The 27,088-nt window shown below is 36.8% G+C and overlaps 2 protein-coding genes across 5 annotated transcripts in view; one reads left to right on the forward strand and one right to left on the reverse strand.

The window, feature by feature from the left end:
- LOC139981002 (2-(3-amino-3-carboxypropyl)histidine synthase subunit 1-like) overlaps nt 1-15,269 on the reverse strand; it is a 44,438-nt gene extending 29,169 nt beyond the window's left edge. For 3 of the 4 annotated variants that reach the window (XM_071993093.1, XM_071993092.1, XM_071993090.1), the window contains exons 1-4: nt 15,134-15,268; nt 12,402-12,469; nt 12,039-12,108; nt 5,154-5,217 (exon numbers count right to left, since the gene is read on the reverse strand). In XM_071993093.1, the coding sequence (XP_071849194.1) occupies nt 5,154-5,217; nt 12,039-12,108; nt 12,402-12,469; nt 15,134-15,257 (326 nt within the window). In that variant the 5' untranslated portion in view covers nt 15,258-15,268. Of the gene's footprint in view, nt 1-5,153; nt 5,218-12,038; nt 12,109-12,401; nt 12,470-15,133 lie in introns of all 4 variants that reach the window. The other variant, XM_071993094.1, reaches the window with a different exon arrangement.
- A 156-nt stretch (nt 15,270-15,425) lies between these two features.
- On the forward strand, nt 15,426-21,739 carry LOC139981001 (uncharacterized). Its single transcript, XM_071993089.1, has 2 exons — nt 15,426-15,601; nt 18,866-21,739. The coding sequence occupies exon 2, from the start codon at nt 18,929-18,931 to the stop codon at nt 21,509-21,511; it is 2,583 nt and encodes an 860-aa protein (XP_071849190.1). The 5' UTR covers nt 15,426-15,601; nt 18,866-18,928; the 3' UTR covers nt 21,512-21,739.
- Nucleotides 21,740-27,088: the final 5,349 nt, after the last annotated feature.

Consider the following 27,088-nt stretch of genomic DNA (forward strand, 5'->3'; position numbering starts at 1 on the left):
GACTATCCTAATCATTACAAGTCTGTTCACATTTACTGTTATGTCTTAATTAACCCAAGGCTGTCAATGCATTAATAGCCAGACTATCCTAATCATTACAAGTCTGTTCACATTTACTGTTATGTCTTAATTAACCCAGGGCTGTCAATGCATTAATAGCCAGACTATCCTAATCATTACATGTCTGTTCACATTTACTGTTAAATGTCTTAATTAACCCAGGGCAGTCAATGCATTAATAGCCAGACTATCCTAATCATTACAAGTCTGTTCACATTTACTGTTATGTCTTAATTAACCCAGGGCTGTCAATGCATTAATAGCCAGACTATCCTAATCATTACAAGTCTGTTGACACTTACTGTTATGTCTTAATTAACCCAGGGCTGTCAATGCATTAATAGCCAGACTATCCTAATCATTACAAGTCTGTTCACATTTACTGTTATGTCTTACTTAACCCAGGGCCGTCAATGCATTAATAGCCAGACTATCCTAATCATTACAAGTCTGTTGACATTTACTGTTATGTCTTAATTAACCCAGGGCTGTCAATGTATTAATAGCCAGACTATCCTAATCATTACAAGTATGTTCACATTTACTGTTATGTCTTAATTAACCCAGGGCTGTCAATGCATTAATAGCCAGACTATCCTAATCATTACAAGTCTGTTCACATTTACTGTTATGTCTTAATTAACCCAGGGCTGTCAATGCATTAATAGCCAGACTATCCTAATCATTACAAGTCTGTTCACATTTACTGTTATGTCTTAATTAACCCAGGGCTGTCAATGCATTAATAGCCAGACTATCCTAATCATTACAAGTCTGTTCACATTTACTGTTATGTCTTAATTATACCAGGGCTGTCAATGCATTAATAGCCAGACTATCCTAATCATTACAAGTCTGTTCACATTTACTGTTATGTCTTAATTAACCCAGGGCTGTCAATGTATTAATAGCCAGACTATCCTAATCATTACAAGTCTGTTCACATTTACTGTTATGTCTTAATTAACCCAGGGCTGTCAATGCATTAATAGCCAGACTATCCTAATCATTACAAGTCTGTTCACATTTACTGTTATGTCTTAATTAACCCAGGGCTGTCAATGCATTAATAGCCAGACTATCCTAATCATTACAAGTCTGTTCACACTTACTGTTATGTCTTAATTAACCCAGGGCTGTCAATGCATTAATAGCCAGACTATCCTAATCATTACAAGTCTGTTCACATTTACTGTTATGTCTTAATTAACCCAGGGCTGTCAATGCATTAATAGCCAGACTATCCTAATCATTACAAGTCTGTTCACATTTACTGTTATGTCTTAATTAACCCAGGGCAGTCAATGCATTAATAGCCAGACTATCCTAATCATTACAAGTCTGTTCACATTTACTGTTATGTCTTAATTAACCCAGGGCTGTCAATGCATTAATAGCCAGACTATCCTAATCATTACAAGTCTGTTCACACTTACTGTTATGTCTTAATTAACCCAGGGCTGTCAATGCATTAATAGCCAGACTATCCTAATCATTACAAGTCTGTTCACATTTACTGTTATGTCTTAATTAACCCAGGGCTGTCAATGCATTAATAGCCAGACTATCCTAATCATTACAAGTCTGTTCACATTTACTGTTAAATGTCTTAATTAACCCAGGGCTGTCAATGCATTAATAGCCAGACTATCCTAATCATTACAAGTCTGTTCACATTTACTGTTATGTCTTAATTAACCCAAGGCTGGCAATGCATTAATAGCCAGACTATCCTAATCATTACAAGTCTGTTCACATTTACTGTTATGTCTTAATTAACCCAGGGCCGTCAATGCATTAATAGCCAGACTATCCTAATCATTACAAGTCTGTTCACATTTACTGTTAAATGTCTTAATTAACCCAGGGCCGTCAATGCATTAATAGCCAGACTATCCTAATCATTACAAGTCTGTTCACATTTACTGTTATGTCTTAATTAACCCAGGGCTGTCAATGCATTAATAGCCAGACTATCCTAATCATTACAAGTCTGTTAACATTTACTGTTATGTCTTAATTATACCAGGGCTGTCAATGTATTAATAGCCAGACTATCCTAATCATTACAAGTCTGTTCACATTTACTGTTAAATGTCTTAATTAACCCAGGGCTGTCAATGCATTAATAGCCAGACTATCCTAATCATTACAAGTCTGTTCACATTAACTGTTATGTCATAATTAACCCAAGGCTGGCAATGCATTAATAGCCAGACTATCCTAATCATTACAAGTCTGTTCACATTTACTATTATGTCTTAATTAACCCAGGGCCGTCAATGCATTAATAGCCAGACTATCCTAATCATTACAAGTCTGTTCACATTTACTGTTAAATGTCTTAATTAACCCAGGGCCGTCAATGCATTAATAGCCAGACTATCCTAATCATTACAAGTCTGTTCACATTTACTGTTAAATGTCTTAATTAACCCAAGGCTGTCAATGCATTAATAGCCAGACTATCCTAATCATTACAAGTCTGTTCACATTTACTGTTATGTCTTAATTAACCCAGGGCTGGCAATGCATTAATAGCCAGACTATCCTAATCATTACAAGTCTGTTCACATTTACTGTTATGTCTTAATTAACCCAAGGCTGTCAATGCATTAATAGCCAGACTATCCTAATCATTACAAGTCTGTTCACATTTACTGTTATGTCTTAATTAACCCAGGGCTGTCAATGCATTAATAGCCAGACTATCCTAATCATTACATGTCTGTTCACATTTACTGTTAAATGTCTTAATTAACCCAGGGCAGTCAATGCATTAATAGCCAGACTATCCTAATCATTACAAGTCTGTTCACATTTACTGTTATGTCTTAATTAACCCAGGGCTGTCAATGCATTAATAGCCAGACTATCCTAATCATTACAAGTCTGTTGACACTTACTGTTATGTCTTAATTAACCCAGGGCTGTCAATGCATTAATAGCCAGACTATCCTAATCATTACAAGTCTGTTCACATTTACTGTTATGTCTTACTTAACCCAGGGCCGTCAATGCATTAATAGCCAGACTATCCTAATCATTACAAGTCTGTTGACATTTACTGTTATGTCTTAATTAACCCAGGGCTGTCAATGTATTAATAGCCAGACTATCCTAATCATTACAAGTATGTTCACATTTACTGTTATGTCTTAATTAACCCAGGGCTGTCAATGCATTAATAGCCAGACTATCCTAATCATTACAAGTCTGTTCACATTTACTGTTATGTCTTAATTAACCCAGGGCTGTCAATGCATTAATAGCCAGACTATCCTAATCATTACAAGTCTGTTCACATTTACTGTTATGTCTTAATTAACCCAGGGCTGTCAATGCATTAATAGCCAGACTATCCTAATCATTACAAGTCTGTTCACATTTACTGTTATGTCTTAATTATACCAGGGCTGTCAATGCATTAATAGCCAGACTATCCTAATCATTACAAGTCTGTTCACATTTACTGTTATGTCTTAATTAACCCAGGGCTGTCAATGTATTAATAGCCAGACTATCCTAATCATTACAAGTCTGTTAACATTTACTGTTATGTCTTAATTATACCAGGGCTGTCAATGCATTAATAGCCAGACTATCCTAATCATTACAAGTCTGTTAACATTTACTGTTATGTCTTAATTAACCCAGGGCTGTCAATGCATTAATAGCCAGACTATCCTAATCATTACAAGTCTGTTAACATTTACTGTTATGTCTTAATTAACCCAGGGCTGTCAATGCATTAATAGCCAGACTATCCTAATCATTACAAGTCTGTTCACATTTACTGTTATGTCTTAATTAACCCAGGGCTGTCAATGCATTAATAGCCAGACTATCCTAATCATTACAAGTCTGTTCACATTTACTGTTATGTCTTAATTATACCAGGGCTGTCAATGCATTAATAGCCAGACTATCCTAATCATTACAAGTCTGTTAACATTTACTGTTATGTCTTAATTAACCCAGGGCTGTCAATGCATTAATAGCCAGACTATCCTAATCATTACAAGTCTGTTCACATTTACTGTTATGTCTTAATTAACCCAGGGCTGTCAATGCATTAATAGCCAGACTATCCTAATCATTACAAGTCTGTTCACATTTACTGTTATGTCTTAATTAACCCAAGGCTGTCAATGCATTAATAGCCAGACTATCCTAATCATTACAAGTCTGTTCACATTTACTGTTATGTCTTAATTAACCCAAGGCTGTCAATGCATTAATAGCCAGACTATCCTAATCATTACAAGTCTGTTCACATTTACTGTTATGTCTTAATTAACCCAGGGCTGTCAATGTATTAATAGCCAGACTATCCTAATCATTACAAGTCTGTTAACATTTACTGTTATGTCTTAATTAACCCAGGGCTGTCAATGCATTAATAGCCAGACTATCCTAATCATTACAAGTCTGTTCACATTTACTGTTATGTCTTAATTAACCCAGGGCTGTCAATGCATTAATAGCCAGACTATCCTAATCATTACAAGTCTGTTCACATTTACTGTTATGTCTTAATTAACCCAAGGCTGTCAATGTATTAATAGCCAGACTATCCTAATCATTACAAGTCTGTTCACATTAACTGTTATGTCTTACTTAACCCAGGGCTGTCAATGCATTAATAGCCAGACTATCCTAATCATTACAAGTCTGTTCACATTTACTGTTATGTCTTAATTAACCCAGGGCTGTCAATGCATTAATAGCCAGACTATCCTAATCATTACAAGTCTGTTCACATTTACTGTTATGTCTTAATTAACCCAGGGCTGTCAATGTATTAATAGCCAGACTATCCTAATCATTACAAGTCTGTACACATTTACTGTTATGTCTTAATTAACTCAGGGCTGTCAATGCATTAATAGCCAGACTATCCTAATCATTACAAGTCTGTTCACATTTACTGTTATGTCTTAATTAACCCAGGGCTGTCAATGTATTAATAGCCAGACTATCCTAATCATTACAAGTCTGTACACATTTACTGTTATGTCTTAATTAACTCAGGGCTGTCAATGCATTAATAGCCAGACTATCCTAATCATTACAAGTCTGTTCACACTTACCGCTCTAAAATGTCAGCTATAGTACAAGCAAACAAAAGCAATCCTTCTGGGAACTGTAATGCCACTGTAAACAGAATGTGAAGAGATATAGTTAGCATAGAAAGTCATTAGTGTACAGTTTACACTACTCACTAGAATTTTGAATATATGCAAATATGGAGATTAAAAGGACAAACAATTAATGACATAATTACATTTAACTGAATGATGGCTTATATTTCTCCCTTTTATTCCCTCCCTGCCTCCCTCCCTCATTCATCCATACATTTATTAAGAAACCTGCCCCCCTAAAGAGGGAAGCTAAATTTAAAGGACAAACGTTCTCACAAACATTTGACAAATACTCATTTTGCTGTTTGAAATATTAAGTACTTGCAGAACCCACAGCACAGTCCACAGTATGGATGGATAAAGGAATGCAACTACACTAGTATTGAATCTCTTAACCACTGCTTCAATAATTGAGGTCCACAGTATGAATGGATAAAGGAATGCAGCTACACTAACTATTGAATCTCTTAACCACTGCTTCAATAATTGAGGTCCACAGTATGTATGGATAAAGGAATGCAACTACACTAGTATTGAATCTCTTAACCACTGCTTCAATAATTGAGGTCCACAGTATGAATGGATAAAGGAATGAAACTACACTAACTATTGAATCTCTTAACCACTGCTTCAATAATTGAGGTTCACAGTATGTATGGATAAAGGAATGCAACTACACTAGTATTGAATCTCTTTATCACTGCTTCAATAATTGAGGTCCACAGTATGTATGGATAAAGGAATGCAACTACACTAGTATTGAATCTCTTTATCACTGCTTCAATAATTGAGGTCCACAGTATGTATGGATAAAGGAATGCAACTACACTAGTATTGAATCTCTTTATCACTGCTTCAATAATTGAGGTCCACAGTATGAATGGATAAAGGAATGCAACTACACTAGTATTGAATCTCTTAACCACTGCTTCAATAATTGAGGTTCACAGTATGTATGGATAAAGGAATGCAACTACACTAGTATTGAATCTCTTAACCACTGCTTCAATAATTGAGGTCCACAGTATGAATGGATAAAGGAATGCAACTACACTAACTATTGAATCTCTTAACCACTGCTTCAATAATTGAGGTCCACAGTATGAATGGATAAAGGAATGCAACTACACTAACTATTGAATCTCTTAACCACTGCTTCAATAATTGAGGTCCACAGTATGAATGGATAAAGGAATGCAACTACACTAGTATTGAATCTCTTAACCACTGCTTCAATAATTGAGGTCCACAGTATGAATGGATAAAGGAATGCAACTACACTAACTATTGAATCTCTTTATCACTGCTTCAATAATTGAGGTCCACAGTATGTATGGATAAAGGAATGCAACTACACTAACTATTGAATCTCTTAACCACTGCTTCAATAATTGAGGTCCACAGTATGAATGGATAAAGGAATGCAACTACACTAGTATTGAATCTCTTTACCACTGCTTCAATAATTGAGGTCCACAGTATGATTGGATAAAGGAATGCAACTACACTAACTATTGAATCTCTTAACCACTGCTTCAATAATTGAGGTCCACAGTATGTATGGATAAAGGAATGCAACTACACTAGTATTGAATCTCTTAACCACTGCTTCAATAATTGAGGTCCACAGTATGTATGGATAAAGGAAAGCAACTACACTAGTATTGAATCTCTTAACCACTGCTTCAATAATTGAGGTCCACAGTATGAATGGATAAAGGAATGCAACTACACTAACTATTGAATCTCTTTACCACTGCTTCAATAATTGAGGTCCACAGTATGGATGGATAAAGGAATGCAACTACACTAGTATTGAATCTCTTAACCACTGCTTCAATAATTGAGGTCCACAGTATGTATGGATAAAGGAATGCAGCTACACTAACTATTGAATCTCTTAACCACTGCTTCAATAATTGAGGTTCACAGTATGGATGGATAAAGGAATGCAACTACACTAGTATTGAATCTCTTAACCACTGCTTCAATAATTGAGGTCCACAGTATGTATGGATAAAGGAATGCAAAGTACACTAGTATTGAATCTCTTAACCAATGCTTCAATAATTGAGGTCCACAGTATGAATGGATAAAGGAATGCAACTACACTAACTATTGAATCTCTTAACCACTGCTTCAATAATTGAGGTCCACAGTATGAATGGATAAAGGAATGCAACTACACTAGTATTGAATCTCTTAACCACTGCTTCAATAATTGAGGTTCACAGTATGTATGGATAAAGGAATGCAACTACACTAGTATTGAATCTCTTAACCACTGCTTCAATAATTGAGGTCCACAGTATGAATGGATAAAGGAATGAAACTACACTAACTATTGAATCTCTTAACCACTGCTTCAATAATTGAGGTCCACAGTATGAATGGATAAAGGAATGCAACTACACTAGTATTGAATCTCTTTATCACTGCTTCAATAATTGAGGTCCACAGTATGAATGGATAAAGGAATGCAACTACACTAACTATTGAATCTCTTTATCACTGCTTCAATAATTGAGGTCCACAGTATGTATGGATAAAGGAATGCAACTACACTAGTATTGAATCTCTTAACCACTGCTTCAATAATTGAGGTTCACAGTATGGATGGATAAAGGAATGCAACTACACTAGTATTGAATCTCTTAACCACTGCTTCAATAATTGAGGTTCACAGTATGAATGGATAAAGGAATGCAACTACACTAGTATTGAATCTCTTTACCACTGCTTCAATAATTGAGGTCCACAGTATGAATGGATAAAGGAATGCAACTACACTAACTATTGAATCTCTTAACCACTGCTTCAATAATTGAGGTCCACAGTATGTATGGATAAAGGAATGCAACTACACTAGTATTGAATCTCTTTACCACTGCTTCAATAATTGAGGTCCACAGTATGAATGGATAAAGGAATGCAACTACACTAACTATTGAATCTCTTAACCACTGCTTCAATAATTGAGGTCCACAGTATGAATGGATAAAGGAATGCAACTACACTAACTATTGAATCTCTTAACCACTGCTTCAATAATTGAGGTCCACAGTATGAATGGATAAAGGAATGCAACTACACTAGTATTGAATCTCTTTACCACTGCTTCAATAATTGAGGTCCACAGTATGAATGGATAAAGGAATGCAACTACACTAACTATTGAATCTCTTAACCACTGCTTCAATAATTGAGGTTCACAGTATGAATGGATAAAGGAATGCAACTACACTAGTATTGAATCTCTTAACCACTGCTTCAATAATTGAGGTCCACAGTATGAATGGATAAAGGAATGCAACTACACTAACTATTGAATCTCTTAACCACTGCTTCAATAATTGAGGTCCACAGTATGAATGGATAAAGGAATGCAACTACACTAGTATTGAATCTCTTTACCACTGCTTCAATAATTGAGGTCCACAGTATGAATGGATAAAGGAATGCAACTACACTAACTATTGAATCTCTTTACCACTGCTTCAATAATTGAGGTCCACAGTATGTATGGATAAAGGAATGCAACTACACTAGTATTGAATCTCTTAACCACTGCTTCAATAATTGAGGTCCACAGTATGAATGGATAAAGGAATGCAACTACACTAACTATTGAATCTCTTTACCACTGCTTCAATAATTGAGGTCCACAGTATGAATGGATAAAGGAATGCAACTACACTAGTATTGAATCTCTTAACCACTGCTTCAATAATTGAGGTCCACAGTATGTATGGATAAAGGAATGCAACTACACTAACTATTGAATCTCTTAACCACTGCTTCAATAATTGAGGTCCACAGTATGTATGGATAAAGGAATGCAACTACACTAACTATTGAATCTCTTTACCACTGCTTCAATAATTGAGGTCCACAGTATGGATGGATAAAGGAATGCAACTACACTAGTATTGAATCTCTTTACCACTGCTTCAATAATTGAGGTCCACAGTATGTATGGATAAAGGAATGCAACTACACTAGTATTGAATCTCTTAACCACTGCTTCAATAATTGAGGTCCACAGTATGTATGGATAAAGGAATGCAACTACACTAACTATTGAATCTCTTAACCACTGCTTCAATAATTGAGGTCCACAGTATGGATGGATAAAGGAATGCAACTACACTAGTATTGAATCTCTTAACCACTGCTTCAATAATTGAGGTCCACAGTATGAATGGATAAAGGAATGCAACTACACTAGTATTGAATCTCTTAACCACTGCTTCAATAGTTGAGGTCCACAGTATGTATGGATAAAGGAATGCAACTACACTATTGAATCTCTTAACCACTGCTTCAATAATTGAGGTCCACAGTATGTATGGATAAAGGAATGCAACTACACTAACTATTGAATCTCTTTACCACTGCTTCAATAATTGAGGTCCACAGTATGGATGGATAAAGGAATGCAACTACACTAGTATTGAATCTCTTTACCACTGCTTCAATAATTGAGGTCCACAGTATGTATGGATAAAGGCATGCAACTACACTAGTGTTGAATCTCTTTACCACTGCTTCAATAATTGAGGTCCACAGTATGAATGGATAAAGGAATGCAACTACACTAACTATTGAATCTCTTTACCACTGCTTCAATAATTGAGGTCCACAGTATGGATGGATAAAGGAATGCAACTACACTAGTATTGAATCTCTTAACCACTGCTTCAATAATTGAGGTCCACAGTATGTATGGATAAAGGAATGCAACTACACTAGTATTGAATCTCTTAACCACTGCTTCAATAATTGAGGTCCACAGTATGAATGGATAAAGGAATGCAACTACACTAGTATTGAATCTCTTAACCACTGCTTCAATAATTGAGGTCCACAGTATGTATGGATAAAGGAATGCAACTACACTAACTATTGAATCTCTTAACCACTGCTTCAATAATTGAGGTCCACAGTATGTATGGATAAAGGAATGCAACTACACTAACTATTGAATCTCTTTACCACTGCTTCAATAATTGAGGTCCATAGTATGGATGGATAAAGGAATGCAACTACACTAGTATTGAATCTCTTTACCACTGCTTCAATAATTGAGGTCCACAGTATGTATGGATAAAGGAATGTAACTACACTAGTATTGAATCTCTTAACCACTGCTTCAATAATTGAGGTCCACAGTATGTATGGATAAAGGAATGCAACTACACTAACTATTGAATCTCTTAACCACTGCTTCAATAATTGAGGTCCACAGTATGGATGGATAAAGGAATGCAACTACACTAGTATTGAATCTCTTAACCACTGCTTCAATAATTGAGGTCCACAGTATGTATGGATAAAGGAATGCAGCTACACTAACTATTGAATCTCTTTATCACTGCTTCAATAATTGAGCTCCACAGTATGTATGGATAAAGGCATGCAACTACACTAGTGTTGAATCTCTTTACCACTGCTTCAATAATTGAGGTCCACAGTATGAATGGATAAAGGAATGCAACTACACTAACTATTGAATCTCTTTACCACTGCTTCAATAATTGAGGTCCACAGTATGGATGGATAAAGGAATGCAACTACACTAGTATTGAATCTCTTAACCACTGCTTCAATAATTGAGGTCCACAGTATGTATGGATAAAGGAATGCAGCTACACTAACTATTGAATCTCTTTATCACTGCTTCAATAATTGAGGTCCACAGTATGTATGGATAAAGGCATGCAACTACACTAGTGTTGAATCTCTTTACCACTGCTTCAATAATTGAGGTCCACAGTATGGATGGATAAAGGAATGCAACTACACTAACTATTGAATCTCTTTATCACTGCTTCAATAATTGAGGTTCAGTCAGCAAGGAATTAAAATAACGTACAGAGACAATAGAACTGGATATATCCACGATGGACGGGAAACCAGAACCTTGGGGACCTCTTTGTAGAGTTTAGAAGAATATAAACAGAAAGAACATGAAAGAATTTTTCAACACTTTCCAATTGCAAATTAAACTTGACAAATGAACAGGAGGACTATAGGGTCTGAAGCATGCACAAATCTCTAGTAAACAACTGCACTCAAGTTTGAAGCATGCATTATCAATGTACCTGTACCAACTAACAATCTATTAGGTGATGGGTGGGAGTCACGGGGAACAGAAGCATTTGAGGGAATGTATGGGTATGATTGGTGGGTTCAGTAAGTGTGGGCATGTATGTATGTGGGTATGTATGGGTATGTATGTATGAGGGTATGTATGGGTATGTGTGGGTATGTATTAATATGTATGTTTGAGGGTATGTGTGGGTATGTACGGGTATGTGTGGGTATGTATGGGTATGTATGTATGAGGGTATGTATGGGTATGTGTGGGTATGTATTAATATGTATGTTTGAGGGTATGTACGGGTATGTGTGGGTATGTATTAATATGTATGTATGAGGGTATGTACGGGTATGTGTGGGTATGTATTAATATGTATGTATGTGGGTATGTATGGGTATGATTGGTATATATGGGTACAGTAAGTGTGGGCATGTATGTATGTGGGTATGTATGGGTATGTATGTATGAGAGTGTGTACGGGTATGTGTGGGTATGTATTAATATGTATGTTTGAGGGTATGTGTGGGTATGTACGGGTATGTGTGGGCATGTATGAGGGTCTGTATGGGTATGTATGGGTATGGACGGGTACAGTATGTGCGGGTATGTATGTATGTATGCGGGTATGTATGGGTATATATGGGGATGTATGTATGAGGGTATGTATGGTGCCTAAAATAATGCCTTCCTTTATTACCACTGCAAATGCATTCAGGTACTTTATACATTACCTTGCTTTGAATTGGTACTTCTGATTCTCCATATTGACTTCTGAATTTCAAAATTGTAGTTAGATGGTAACTGAAATCAAGAAATGGAAGACAACTTACAGGTAATACCAGGAAGATGTCTTAGGTAAATGCTAACTCTTGACTAAGACTTTTACAGACTGGGACTGATATACACTATGTTAGTTAACTGTAGAATGGGGCTGCTTTTAAGCTAGACTAGGCTTAGTATATATATGTTTGTTACGTCTAGACTGGGGCTGCTTATATGAACTACCATGGTTAGAGGCATATTGTCAATATAATTCAGACCGGTATTTATCGTGTTATAACATAGAGTCCTCCCTAACATATCAATGGTCTTACCTGTTTGATTGCATCCAAAATGTCCACATTGTTTAGTATGTCATCTGGAATTTGAGATGGCCGGACACCTAAGAATAAATGGAATAATGATGTCACTAAGATGAGAATCACTTTTTTCTGGTGATTTCAACATAAATTCCTGGACCTCCTTGTCCTAACTTAGGCTTTTGAAGTAGGTCAAAATCAGCAATATGGGTTCTAAGTCAAGTGTGAACTTTCAATCATTTTAGTTTGTCAGTAAAAATATCAGTTAATCTGGAAGGAATACTGTATACATCCTGGGTATAATAAAAGAAGCAGAGGATTATATGATTTAACTGTTCCGACATGCACACTAATTAATAATTATACTCAGTTTTTAACCACTGTGATGCAAAAGGAGTTTGTGCTTCTTGGTTTCTACCCTGGCAGTGTGAAACAGAAGGCCTGTCCATTATTAATCATGAAAGCACATAAATAGTTAGCTTGTAACAGAGTGATAATGCAAACCGATCTTCTTGTTTAGGATCTAATTTTGTTAAATTCCAAGATGCTTTGGACAGCTCACAAAGTGTCAACACTACTAATATTTGAGGCCAAACAAAACAAATTTATTGTACATAATTTCATACTCTCATTAATCGATTTTGATGTCCTACCTATACCCTCTTTTGATATCATTTCAAATTGTAACTTTAATTGAGTTACAAGTGTTTTTGTTTCTTATCGCCATATTTCAGGAAATATTTTACACTTCACATTTTTTATTCCTTGTCTGAGGCTAAAAAGCCATGGTGATCTCATGTTGTAAAATACTGGTGTATAGAAAATAGGGTGTATGTTGGTAAAGAAATAAAATATGAGAGAACTCAAACTTGAATTAAACCAAACATAACATGTATCTTGTGGAACTATATTGTACAAGAGCATGTGATATAGAAAGAAACTTAATGTAAAAACTAGGAACTTGTATGTATGAATCCAGATGAATTATTTCTAGGAACTGTAGAGCAGAGCAAGTTATTCTATTCAATATACTACACATAAATTTATCTTTACGTATGTGTGTGATGCATGGGCTTATAAACAACACTGCTTTGAGAACCTTGTAAACAAGATAAATCATAAAGTACAGTATAGCTCATCTTGGTTGAACTTCAAACATGGTATGTAGGTCACTACAAAGTCATATTCGACTTTGTTTGTGAAAGTCCTAAAGACTATAACATAGGTCTATGTAGCTAGCCTATATTTCTTTCCATTTCACAGGATATTATTCAGCATTTTGTGTAATCACATTGATGGTACTTTGTGTCATCCATCCCTCTACTGTGGCCTAGGCAATCATGTTCTGCATGCCTTACCATACAGTGGGGAACTAGGGGTATTGGTCAGAGGGGGTGAGAATGGTCTGTAGGGGCGCTTTGGACACTATCTAATCGGAGCGCCACCACAGGTTGGCACGGAGCGTACAGAATTTTTTTGAGTATAGATACTCCCTAGATCACCGGAAATGACCCTTTCCTGGTCTTGCTAATTTGCAGATAAACGAAGAATAAATAGCCGTTTGAGCATTTTGTCAGGAAATTACACCAACAAAATGTGACAAATGTCAATAGGTAGATGAGAGCGCAATAAAAAAGTCAGTAATCGCGAATAAGTAAAGAGTGGTAAAAAGCTAAAAAAGGTGCCAGCAGTCCATTTTATATGGACGCTCCGCCACTGTTACCATAGTTATTTATTTTACATCAGTTAACGACCTAGGCCATATGCCATGCCAAAGTTAGGTTAGTTGTATGACTATGATGAAGTATGATTATAAAAAGTGGCTATTCTTACGCCTAGTCGTACGAATAATTTATAAATATGCATGCGCAGTTGCTTTAACATGGCTATTTTTACGACTAGGAGTATAGTCAGTATTGCGAAGTTCGGCATACTGCGAAGTTCGGACCACCCTAAGAAATACACGATTTCACCATGAAAACCTACAGGAAGAGTCAAATTTCACCAAAAAGTACGAAGCTACAGTTATTTTCTCTCCAAAATGACCCGTGTGCAATAAATTACTTACATATTTGTCGATAAAATGACGAAGATCTATGAAGTCTGTTATAATTACTGAAAGAGCAACTGCGCCACCAATTTTATCACCAGCGCCACACTGTGGGTTGCGTGTCCGAACTTCGCAATACTCTAGCAAAGAAATACCAGTTCCACAATCACGAAGAATCTTCTTGGAAAACAACGTGAAAACAGTTTGCAGGAAAGAAAGTTTGGCCGTGTATCGTACTATAACAAAATTCTCCCACCATATGTAGTATATTTTCAAATGATTTATACCAGAAGATTTAGTTTTGGGGTGTTTTAAGTCTTAAGTGTCCGAACTTCGAAGTCACCATCCTACTATTTTTACGACTAGGAGTAACATTAATTTCCGGTTAGGGTTAAGGTTAGAGTTAGGTTAGTGTTTAGGGTTAGGTTCAGGGTTAGGGTTACCCCTACTACATGCCCAGTTGCTTTATTTACTTTACTGCGCTTAAATTCGCCGATGTCGTAAGAATAGTTTATAAATAATTGTTACGACTAGTTGTAAGAAGACAGTAGCCACGGCCATGATTGTAATGTATGAAGAGCATCTGACTGAGTGGTAGGTGAGCCTATCCTAAGTTAGGTCTTTCTTTCAGCGATTTGGATCAAATCTTCCGGCCAGGGTTAATGTAGAAAATATTAAAACGGGTATATTCACTCACCCTTCGAAATTATACGCTTAGGTGGATTTTTCTTCGCGGAAACAACTTTGACACTAGTCTTAGTATTGCTGACCATGGGGGCAGACATTTTGTATCTGATCGACCTGTGGCCAGATACAAACATGTATGGTTTCTTAGTGTCACAATTTTCACCCTTCAAATATTGTGAAATAGACATTCTATATCATTTTAAAATATTATGATAAGATAAACAAAATATTTTCTGTTTATCTTTTAAAAGCAATGCCATAGAAATGACTTTATTACGCCGGACATACTTACTAGGCCTAGAAGTTATTATTAAACTACGTTAGATGTTAAACCCTATTGGCATTATTAATATAGCGAATTTCATACTTGATATTCTATGTCTCAGCTAAAGTCAATTGCAGCCTCGAAGTTTTATCGTTGAGGAAACGAAAGAATCGTGTTCAAATGTTTCTTCTTGTAGATTCTTTTGAAATGAAGGTGAAGAACTTCATCGTTAGCAAAGTTCTAACGTAATATGACTAAGTTACTCTATCTAATCTTAGTTCTTACACTTACAAGTTACAATTAACGTTAGGCCTACAGTAGGCTAGCCTGCTTCTGTTTCTTAAGTTAAAGCTAAATAGTATAATAAACCTAACCAACGATATAATACCATTCGTACTAAAACGTTCAGAGCTAGGCAAGACCTTTGTCATGAGCTTTTGTCAGCCTTGTGCTTAGTTACATGTAGACCCAACAGTAGACATGTTGATTTAACATTAGCCTTCTAGCCTAGGCCCTAAAGGCCTAACTTTTTTCATATAGGCCTACAGTAGGTCCTTTCCACATCACAATACTAAATAAGCTCCCCTGAAATTTCAACCAAATCAAATGCAATGAATTGAAAATTTTCAATTTGTAAATTGTTACCACTGTACTTCTGCTAACTGTAAGTCACGATGCATTACTTGTCTTGGTGTATTCTGACCTCCAGTATACAGTACCGCTCACGTATAACTCCGCGTAGATGTATACTCTACGTTTATATACGCGATTATACGATGTTATACGTTTCTGTACGCAACTTTCTACACGGTGTCTACAAGGTGTCTACGCGGCTTAGGGCTTCGCTCTAGTGCCCATGAATAGGGGTTAAACGCGCGACGTACAATCATGTATGATCTGTAAACGTAGTGTGTTTGCAGCCGCTTTACATAGCAGAGCTTCTATGGGTTAGAATAAACTGTGATGAAGAAAAGAGTCTGTAAACTCAGTATCGCACCAAGCCCAATTAATAACTTTCCAAAATATTCAACCACAGAGTTAGCATATACTTAAGCGGATAAGAATAAGATAAAACAGCACTACTAGGACTCAGAGCTCAAACGATCGATACAATCAATGCAAAAACTTTAGCAAGGAAACTATATTAATTACGACCATGTGCCCCAGTCTGTTACTATTTATATGAGTTAAGCATTAAATTGAATGTAGGTAACAATCTATGAGAACTAGGTAGGCCTTTGCCGATCCTACCTCTTAGCTTACATCAAAAGATACGCCGTATACACCTCGCAAGAAAACCACGCTAACCTTACATGAAAAAACAATATTTTGCACTTGAAGATCTGACTTCCCCCAAAATGAAATGATAAGGTCTAGAACTTTAGACCCAGTACTTCTTAGTACATTGAGATTCCAATTACTAGTCAAAAATATTTTCTGAAGAAAATCCTTACAATATTTTTCACAAATATTGATAATTAGATAAGTGCTTCCGCCCCGGAATTCGCTCCGCTTACGTAAAACTTCTATATATATAACACATGGAAAAACCTGAGTTTTTACACACATAATTCCCATTGAAATTGGTCACGGAACATAAGTAGGTCATCGAAATACGAACTTGCCCAAGTTCATCGCACCATTGGAATGACACAACACATTGAACATGATGGTACATTTTCCCATCATCTGGACGCTGAGTGTAAATTTTGGTGAAATATGCAAATTATTAATACTGTAGTACTGTACTGCGCGGTTGAAACTTAAACTATTGCGACACACACAAATTTTGGGAAGCTGTTGTAGAAGTAACTTTTGTATCAAATCTAAAGTACTGTAACTAGGTACTATAATTAATAAAAGAGGGTTTTCTTCAGGTGGTAAGGAAAAGGGGTGTTTCGGTGAACTCAATCTCTTTGTATAGTACTTGGATACTTAAAATGACCATGTACATGCAGTTTCTATTTCTTTTTAGTAAGCTCTACTTAGCATTTTTATGCTGCGTGGATCTTTATTGGAATAAATACGAAATGTATTGTTTGACGCCAGTATTTAACGGTAAGCATTTCTTAAATTGTTGACTGAGCTTCAAAATCCATTTTCCAAAATGGTTTTATAAAAACAACATACAGCTAGGGTAGAAAAATATTAACTTAACCACATTAACGAGAATTGTTCTAACCAAATAAAATACATGTTTCTCGTACTGAGATCTGAAAAAAAACGGGTGGCCATTTTTCTTCTTTCATGCGCTGATATTAGTTTGGAAGATGTGGCAACCTTTACAAAATAATTTTTAAGGATTGTTTAGATTTCTTGTAATACAAATAGAGACTCGGGAATCAGGAAAAAGGAGGCCCCTTGCACGGACGAGAAACATGTTTTGTTTTGAACCGGACCTGCTTCAAAGTTGTTGGGTGGAATTATTATTTTTTTCATTCTGTTAGAACCAACGGTAAATTATATAGAAAATTGACACAAGAAATGCTTAGTAATACTTTATTATTTCTTCAAAATGTTGCCAACTATTCAAAGTAAACTTATCTTCAGTGGAACAAAACCTCTACAACTGAAAAAAAAGTCTGGAAAAGTAACACTGAATAGAAACCCAATTAATGAAAACCAGTTAAGTTCTATGCCGGCAAACACTTTACCTGCGTCCCATTTACTGCTAAGTGAATATCACAACTTAATCTACGATGTAAAAAACGGCTGTTTTAAACATCTCACTTATTCTTTCGGTGACTTTAATCCCTATTAATTGAGCACAATAGCATTTCCTGCATATAAACTCGTACAGGGATTAAACGCGGTGTCTACGCGGCAATTTGTTTGTCAACGAGTTTATACGCGATTGTACTTGTTTATACGTTTTTATACGATTCTGTGCACGTACACATGTCCAGGTATACGTGAGCGGTACTGTAGGCCTAGTATTGAATAGGCTAAGAACTAGTACTTGGGGCTTGTAGTATTGGTGAACTACAGTTATAGCCATGGTAATTCATACATGCGACATGACTTCAAGTTTTTTGGATACATAGTTTTGATACATGTTAAGTTGCAAGATTGTTGTGAAAAAGAAGTACCTGTTTATAGCATTTTAGCATGTCTGAATAGTACAACAGAATCAAGACAGCCTTCTGTTCATTCGAAACCCTCAGAGAGAAGAATATGTCTTAAAAGCTTAACAGTTCCGTCCTATATGTTTTACCTTATGCAAGAAGAAACCTTTAACTTCTATTGGCTAGGTGAAATTAAGTTGGTCTGAAGCTCATGCTGTTCCTCTAATATCTCTCACTCTCCATCTTACCAATTAGTAAGTACAACCTGATCATTACTGCAACAATTGATGTTGCAAGACATGCTTTTCTACAGTTCTTAACTAAATGTATGCTATGAATCACTGAGCTGTGCTGTTGTTTTACTGATTTCATCAGCATTTCCTAATTACCTGTCCTTCCTTTTGCTCCTTAGATCTGTCAAGCCATGCTGGCACCTTGATCATTGAAGTTGCCAGAATCCAGCTCATCAGCAAGAATGGCTGTTTCAGTCAGAGCAGCTTACTCAATGCCTCACTTGCATACAATGGATTTTGATTTGTCCCCAAAGAGTGGATTTGATCATGATGCAAGATGGGGTAATAGCAACCCAGTGTTTATTTTGAGCTTGTTAGAGATTGTGGAGCAAGAAAATGATGTCCATATTCAGGAAGCTGCCCCAAGGCTTAAACCTGGATGGGTTCGTAATGCTTGCGCTGCCTTTGAGCAGGGCATGGCTTTCTCTAACTTTGATAGTGTCAACAACTTGCAGAATCAAGAAAGTGGTAAGAAGGCATCACAAGATTTAAAGCAAAACAACACCTTAGAAAAGCAAGTCCCCAAAAACCATGTCCCTGCAAGAAGGGAAGAAAGAAATCGAAGCTCTGCACTGCAAAAGTCAAGGTCTTTAGAGAGTCTGAATGCCAACCAGAATGTTGTCAAGAAAGGAAATAGTTCTGTGCTCAAATCTGTTAAGAAAGATGTAGATGATTCTTCGTTGATGGCTTCTAAGGAGAAACAAGAAGACCTATTACATGTGCAGAATGTTTCCAAGCTAAAAAGATCAAAATCTACATCTGATAAAAGTCTTCCAAGTACCAAAAGAAAGGTTCCCATAACTAAAGAAAATCTAGTTAAGCAAACCAGGTCCAGTGAAGCTGCTAGTGCTTCTGGAGTGTGGTGGGAAACATTGCCAGGTCCTCAGCAGTGTAATAAAGGTAAGAGGCTAGGTGACAAATATCAACAATCCAAGAAACCAACATCAAGGGAGTTGACAAGTAGACACACAACAAAGGATGCAGATGCAACTCCTTCAAGCACAGTGGCCTCTGCTTGTAATGGTGTGGGTCTTGATTCATGCAAGCCTTCCATCAGAAAAAGGATACCCCAGTTCCAGAAGGATATCCAGTCAGGGGATGTTTGCGACCCTGCCTCTCTTAATTATGACAAGCCTTCCATCAGGAGAAGGATACCCCAGTTCCAGAAGGATATCGAGTCAGGGGATGTTTGCGACCCTGCCTCTCTTAATAATGACAATGATTGTCGTGATGTGAATGTCCTCAGAAAATCCAGCCATGTCCTAGATCAGGTTAATGCCTCAACTTACAAAGATGATGTTATTACCGTTTGCAAAGAAAACTCAAGCACAGATCCTCCTTTCATTTCCCTGGACCAAACAGATATGGTGGATCAAGGTGAAGACAAACAGCAAAGAAACAAGTCTCAGACAAGTAACCATCATTGTGATGAGGGATACCAACAGTCAATACTCTTAGCTGGATCATTAAAAGATCTGTCACAGTACAAGTCTGAAGGTCCAGCTGAGCCCATTCATGACAGTCAAGAACCCTCAGTTAGACCAAAAGAAAGCCATTCACTTGTCAAAGATGTGACTTCTCGTTTGAACAAGGAGGATGGGGCAGTTCCATCTGCTAGAAATGTTGTAATGAATCAAGGTACAGTATCAGTGTGTATTAAATCCTCTGCATATGGAATTAAACAGCAGCAATTAGGTCCATGTGATTTACCAGATGAAGGAGTAACTCAGGATGCTGTGTTTCAAAGTGCAATGTGCCAAAGTGTAGCTGTTTTGAAATCCCAAGATTTGCCACCAACCACCAACAATGCAATAGAAGTGGTGGTTGTCGGTAAAAAATTAGATTCAGGCCTAGAGGCAACAGAGATGTTGCCTTGCAACCATGGGAGTGAGCTACAAGGAATATCAGTTACAATACAGGAAAGATGGAAATATCCACCTGAATTACTTGAAGTATATCTCTTGAGCAAGAATTCAGATAAATTTGATGATAGCATTGAGTGGAAGACTTTCAATTCTCATTTTACATCTTACCGCCATCTTTCAATTTCTCGCCCAAGGTTTACTGCAAGCTTTAGAAAATCAATTTGTGGTGAGCTTGACAAAACTGAAACATCGACAGATCATTTAGTAAACCTGAAAAGGGCCTTTGACAAGAAATGGTCCCGGTGTAATAGTTTAACTTTAAAGAGGGGATCAAAAAACTTTGGTTCATTTTATTATCAAGTGAGGAACCATCCTCTTGCATACCATGATCCCTACGAGACTGAGGAGAGTGAGTCAGAGAGTGAAGATGAAGTGAATGATGATGTGACGTACTTCAGTCTCATTCCCACCTACATTTTAGCCAGGATCTTCCGTTGCTTAAACACTAGAGACCTTGCTGCTCTCAAGTGCACGTGTTGGGACTTCCACTGGCTGATCAACCAATTTGATATCGCTGGTTCAGATACCAAATGGGTGTCTGGAGCTGAATATCGCAACGACCCCTGCATGCATTGCGGGAAGATTCGAGATCCTAGGGGTGACGTGTCACTCTGCAGACGTCATCCTAAAATCTTCTATAGGTACAGCCATATAGGAAGGTGTTACTGGACATGCTGCAATGCCATAGACAAGGGAACAGTAGGCTGTCAGATCGGACTGCACAATAACAAATGGACCACTGCCAACTTTGAACCTTACTTTATTTGTAAGCCATGGAGAAGTATGGCTTGGTATGTCACAGCTAACAATGAGCGATGGTGCGATAAAGAACATCTATGAACAAGGTGGTGCAATTCAATCATATTTTAGCTCAGTATTGTGAACAATACATTGTGAACAATTACATTATGTATTTGTTACAGGCTGCATTCTACCCAGAGATGGGCATTCAATGGAGGTATTGAACACATGATGGGCATTGAACACATGATCATCAGTTGCATCAGTGAGCATAACACCTTACAATGCAAGGTGTAAATTTGGGGGAGAGGGGGAGTGGGATTGCTAGGCATGTGTGTGGGGAGAGTGGGAGTGGGATTGCTAGGTGTGGGGGAGTGGGATTGCTAGGTGTGGGGTGGGGGAGGGGGATTGCTAGGCATGTGGGTGGGGGAGAGGTGGGGGAGTGGGATTGCTAGGTGTGGGGTGGGGGAGTGGGATTGCTAGGCATGTTGGTGGGGGAGAGGTAGGGGAGTGGGATTGCTAGGTGTGGGGGAGAGGGGAGTGGGATTGCTGGGTGGGGAGTGGGATGGCTAGGTGTGTTGGTGGGGGAGAGGGTGAGTGGGATTGCTAGGTGTGTGGGTGGGGGAGAGGGGGTGAGAGGAGTGTTAGTGATCATCATTGCATGACTTTCACAGCAAATGTTTATTACCTCAAAAAGTGATATAACACTTTCAAAACAGCTATGTAGCCTGTAGAGCTCTTTTGGGTGATTAAGAAGTATTACTGACTGATGGGGCTAACTACCAGATCTTTGAATGAACACACATTGAAAGCAGTAATACTGCTCAATATTCTATACTAGAGTACTTGGGTGAAAACCAAGATAGCATCTGATGGGATAACATACCACAATCAAACACTGGTGTGTAAAGAAACATGACCATACATAGCCAAAGGATGACCAAGACACAGACTTAGTTTAGATATCTTGTAGATCATTCAAAACCAAGATAGGATCTGGTGGAATTACATAACACAATCAAACACTGGTGTGTAAAGAAACATGACCATACATAGCCAAAGGATGACCAAGACACAGACTTAGTTTAGATATCTTGTAGATCATTCAAAACCAAGATAGGATCTGGTGGAATTACATAACACAATCAGACACTGATGTGTAAAGAAACATGACCATACATAGCCAAAGAATGAAACAGGCACAGAATTAGTTTAGATATCTTGTAGATCATTCAAAAGCAAGAGTCAGTCCAGGTTGTATGTCTGTATCAATTTGTATGTTTTGAGAAATTACTGTTAGGTATCAGTGGATAAGGGCTGCCTTTGAAAAATTGTCTAAGACAACTAAATCTTGGTTTAGATTTCCACCTTTCCTTTTAAGGCTGTTTCAAAGTAGCTTTGGAAGATTGGCACCAGATGAGCTTGTAAAGAATGCCAAATTGGAAGTTAACTGTTAACAGTTTTGTTCTAAGCATGTGCTTAACTTGGAGAGTTACATTAGGTATGAACTTCTGGATAAACACAGAGGCTTTGGTTGAAATTACATTACTTAAAATTGAAATGGATGTACTGTAAGGATGTCCATTTTGGAAATTTGTAATGGTTTGGGAAGTTTTTCAGGTGCAGTATTCAGAACTTGTTTAACACAGTTCGTGTTTAGGAGTTTACTAAGGTGTTATATACATTGCATGTTACATTCCAGTCAATAATGTCTAAAAATTAAAACAATACAATGCAGTGATGCTTTTGTTCAGATGACTAATATTTTTGGAGAACTAAGTTTGTTGTGCAGACAAGTGCAGGTCATACAAGATATGACCCAATCTTAAAACTGAAGTGGATCATCATGAGTCACATTGGCTGAACTAAGTAGTCTAGCACATAGATCATATTGTCACCCCATCAAAGGCAATGCAAAACCTAAGAGGAGGATATGTCTGTTATTGCCTCAAATACATCAAACATCAAAAGTAGGAAAGATACCTGTCATCATGTAATCTCTTTCTCATTTTCTGCTCAATGAAATATCATCTCATCATTTTGCGTAAAGTTATTCTTCTGTTTACTTAGATCATAACTGTTAGGATCAGGTTGTTTGCTTGTAGTATGGAAGCTCTCATGTTCCATGCACTCCCAACTATCTATCCTAATCACTCTCAGAGAGGCTTTACTCAGGTCTGATATGCAAATCAGAACATCTTTTCTTGAATATCATGTCTGGTAATGAAGGCTAAGAAAACTAATTTTTTTCTGTTCAAATTTGTAAAATGATTGTGTGACACTTGTAAACAATGTGTCTGAGTGTTTGCATTATCTAGTGGCTGCTCCATCTTGGCAGTATCAACAATGAGCTGTTCCTTTAGCTATGAAAACAGAAAGAGTTCTATGATGTCAGAATATATATGTATATGTGTTATGTTGCAGGGTATTAGAATGTCTATTGAGACATCACAGTTTCCATTGTTTATTAAAGAATAGGCACATTCTTGGTCTTCCATGTAAACAACTTATCAAATATTAGGAAAATTGTTCCGAAAGAGGAAAAAAAGATATTCAAATGCTGTAGCAATAAAGAAACTACTCTTTGAGTTACAAATGGTTTGTACAGCAAACATTTGCATGGTCATTGCATCATCATTGTGTCATCATGGTTTGTACATCAAACAGTTGCATCCTCATTGCTTCGTCCTGGCTTGTACATCAAACAGTTGCATCTTCAGTGCTTCGTCATGGTTTCTACATCAAACAGTTGCTTCGTCATGGTTTGTACATCAAACAGTTATGTCGTCATGGTTTGTACATCAAACAGTTTCATTGTCATTGCTTCGTCATGGTTTGTACATCAAACAGTTGCTTCGTCATTGTTTGTACATCAAACAGTTACATCGTCATGGTTTGTACATCAAACAGTTTCATTGTCATTGCTTCGTCATGGTTTGTACATCAAACAGTTGCTTCGTCATTGTTTGTACATCAAACAGTTACATCGTCATGGTTTGTACATCAAACAGTTTCATTGTCGTTGCTTCGTCATGGTTTGTGCATCAAACAGTTGCATCTTCAGTGCTTCATCATGGTTTGCACATCACAAACGGTTGCTTCGTCATGGTTTGTACCTCAAACAGTGGCTTCGTCATCGTCTGTACAGCAAACAGTTGTATTTTTTGCTTTTTCCTGGTTTGTACATCATACAGTTGCATCTTCATGGTTTGTACATCAAACAGTTGCTTCGTCATGGTTTGAACATCAAACGGTTACATCGTCATGGTTTGTACATCAAACAGTTTCATTGTCGTTGCTTCGTCATGGTTTGTACATCAAACAGTTGCATCTTCAGTGCTTCATCATGGTTTGTACATCACAAACAGTTGCTTCGTCATGGTTTGTACATCAAACAGTGGCTTCGTCATTGTCTGTACAGCAAACAGTTGTATTTTTTGGTTTGTACATCATACAGTTGCATCGTCATGGTTTGTACATCAAATAGTTGCATCATCATGGTTTATACATCAAACAGTTGCTCGTCATTGTCTGTACAGCAAACAGTTGCATCCTCATTGCTTTGTCATGGTTTGTACATCAAACAGTTGTATCTTCAGTGCTGGCAGTTGCATCAACTATAAAGTACATTTTTGAAGGCATCATTTTAGACTGATGTGTATCATATTAACCTGTGCTTGTTTTGACATAAATGAACTGCTTTTGCACAGCTCAAACAATAGTGACACTTCAGGTGATCGTATTGAGTTGATGTCATGTGATAGTTTTCACAGGATTAAACAACATTTCCTTGTAAAGAAGACAAGATAGTAAAACCAAATTGAAAATAAAAAGGATGAATTACTGACACAAGGCAATTAAGGAAGTATGATCTATAGGTTTATAAATACTCATGAAACTGAAGGGTTGGGAATCAATGGAGAATTGTTCATTCTTGATGGTTTAATATCTAACAGCATACAACTATAATAGAATTAGTGAATTATTTGATCAAATTTGTTACATGTATGTGTGATTCCATTTCAGTGTAACAATGCCAGTAGCTCAACATGCCACCAGCAGTGTAATCACTTTGGGCAGGCTGATTTCTTCACAGTCAATTGCAAATAGGTTTTTCCTACCTTAAATTTTAATAATGCCATAAGTTGATGATATCAATTTTCATGTTTTGCTCATTTCACTGTGAATGATGAATTCTGTTTGCTCCATAAAGATCTTTAGCCTGTAGTGATTTTTGTGACAGCCCAATGACTTAGAAAGGAACACCTGAATAATATATTTAATATTTGTCTTGAATCTTGTATATATTTTAAAGCTTGGCAGTCAAAGAGTCTTATGTGGGAGAGATTGGTTATGATACCCAGCTAGAAAATACTCCTTTACTTGGAGATCTTCTCCAGTAGAGCTGAACAGATTCTTTTGTTCTTCATTCATGATTGCCAGAATGTACACTAGATCATCACACATAATGAAACAAACTTTAACCAAAACAACCAAATTGTTTCAAATAATTACATCTATTTTGTAAAAGCAGTTGCTTGGCATACTTTTCCTGTTTCATGTTTGGGTCACAAGAAGATAAACACAACATAGGATTTTAAGGACCTGACCAAGTTGTTATTGTAATGTAACACTTTAGTCTTTCTGTCTTTACAAAATGTTAAGTAAACAAAAGTATCTGTAATAACACCAGCAGTTATTGCTGCCATTGGGGATTCTTTGCTCTTTATTTAAGATGTCTATACCTTGGCAGAAAAAAGCAGTTTTAGGATTTTTAAGATTAAATATGTGTAACCAACAGTTACATGTGTAGATTCAAAACTCATCAATTGAATATGAAGTGGATGAAATACAAATTCCACTTGTACAAAGAGAAAAAATGATGGTTATGATAACCTAGAATGAAAGATATTACGAATCAATTCATATTAAATATACACAAGGAGAATAGTAAGAGTATTGTGTGTGTGTTGTAACAAAATGTGAATGGTGTGTTGAATTTCAGGAGTACTAAAGGGAAATTATAAAATCTATAGAAGAAATCATTACTTTTAATAGGAAACCATAACGTGTTTGGATTTGTGATTTTATATGTATTGCTGACTGGTACTGTATTTATGGATGAAAGAAATATTTAATTGCTAATAAAAATAATGTCACTACCCGACATGTTTTGTCATTTCTTTCTGCAGATCACATAAGCTCTCCGATCCCTATGGTTACCATATGTCCTGATTAGTCATGATTGTCACAATATATCCCTATTGTCCAAAATGTCTAAACGTCTCAGAAGTCCTGTCATATCATTCGACGATAAGCAAACTAAAAAGGGCACGAAAAATACTATCACTACAAAAGTGGGCAGAGTTCAGCAAATCACTTATGGGTAATACACTTTCCTAAAATTATAGTAAAAATGAAAATATTAAGAAAGTTAACATTGTATTAAACTTGTGTATAAAACTATCTGTAACTGTCATTTTTAAGTGACCCACTTTAAAATCCAGTCATTCTTTACACTCCCTCCCCTAGAATTCTCTTCCCCAGGACGCTCCCCTTCCCTAGAATGCAGTGCCCCACTTTGAAACAAGAAATCAAGTTATTTCCCTGTCCCCACCCCCTCCCCCCCACCAATGGACATGCATCCACCCATGGACACCCACCCATGGGTGTTTT

The sequence above is a fragment of the Apostichopus japonicus genome, chromosome 15, assembly GCF_037975245.1.
Source record: "Apostichopus japonicus isolate 1M-3 chromosome 15, ASM3797524v1, whole genome shotgun sequence".
NCBI classification, from domain to species: Eukaryota; Metazoa; Echinodermata; class Holothuroidea; order Aspidochirotida; family Stichopodidae; genus Apostichopus; species Apostichopus japonicus.

Coding starts and splice junctions, on each gene's coding strand:
- LOC139981001 (XM_071993089.1), top strand. CDS start 18,929: ATGGCTGTTTCAGTCAGAGCAGCTTACTCAATGCCTCACTTGCATACA.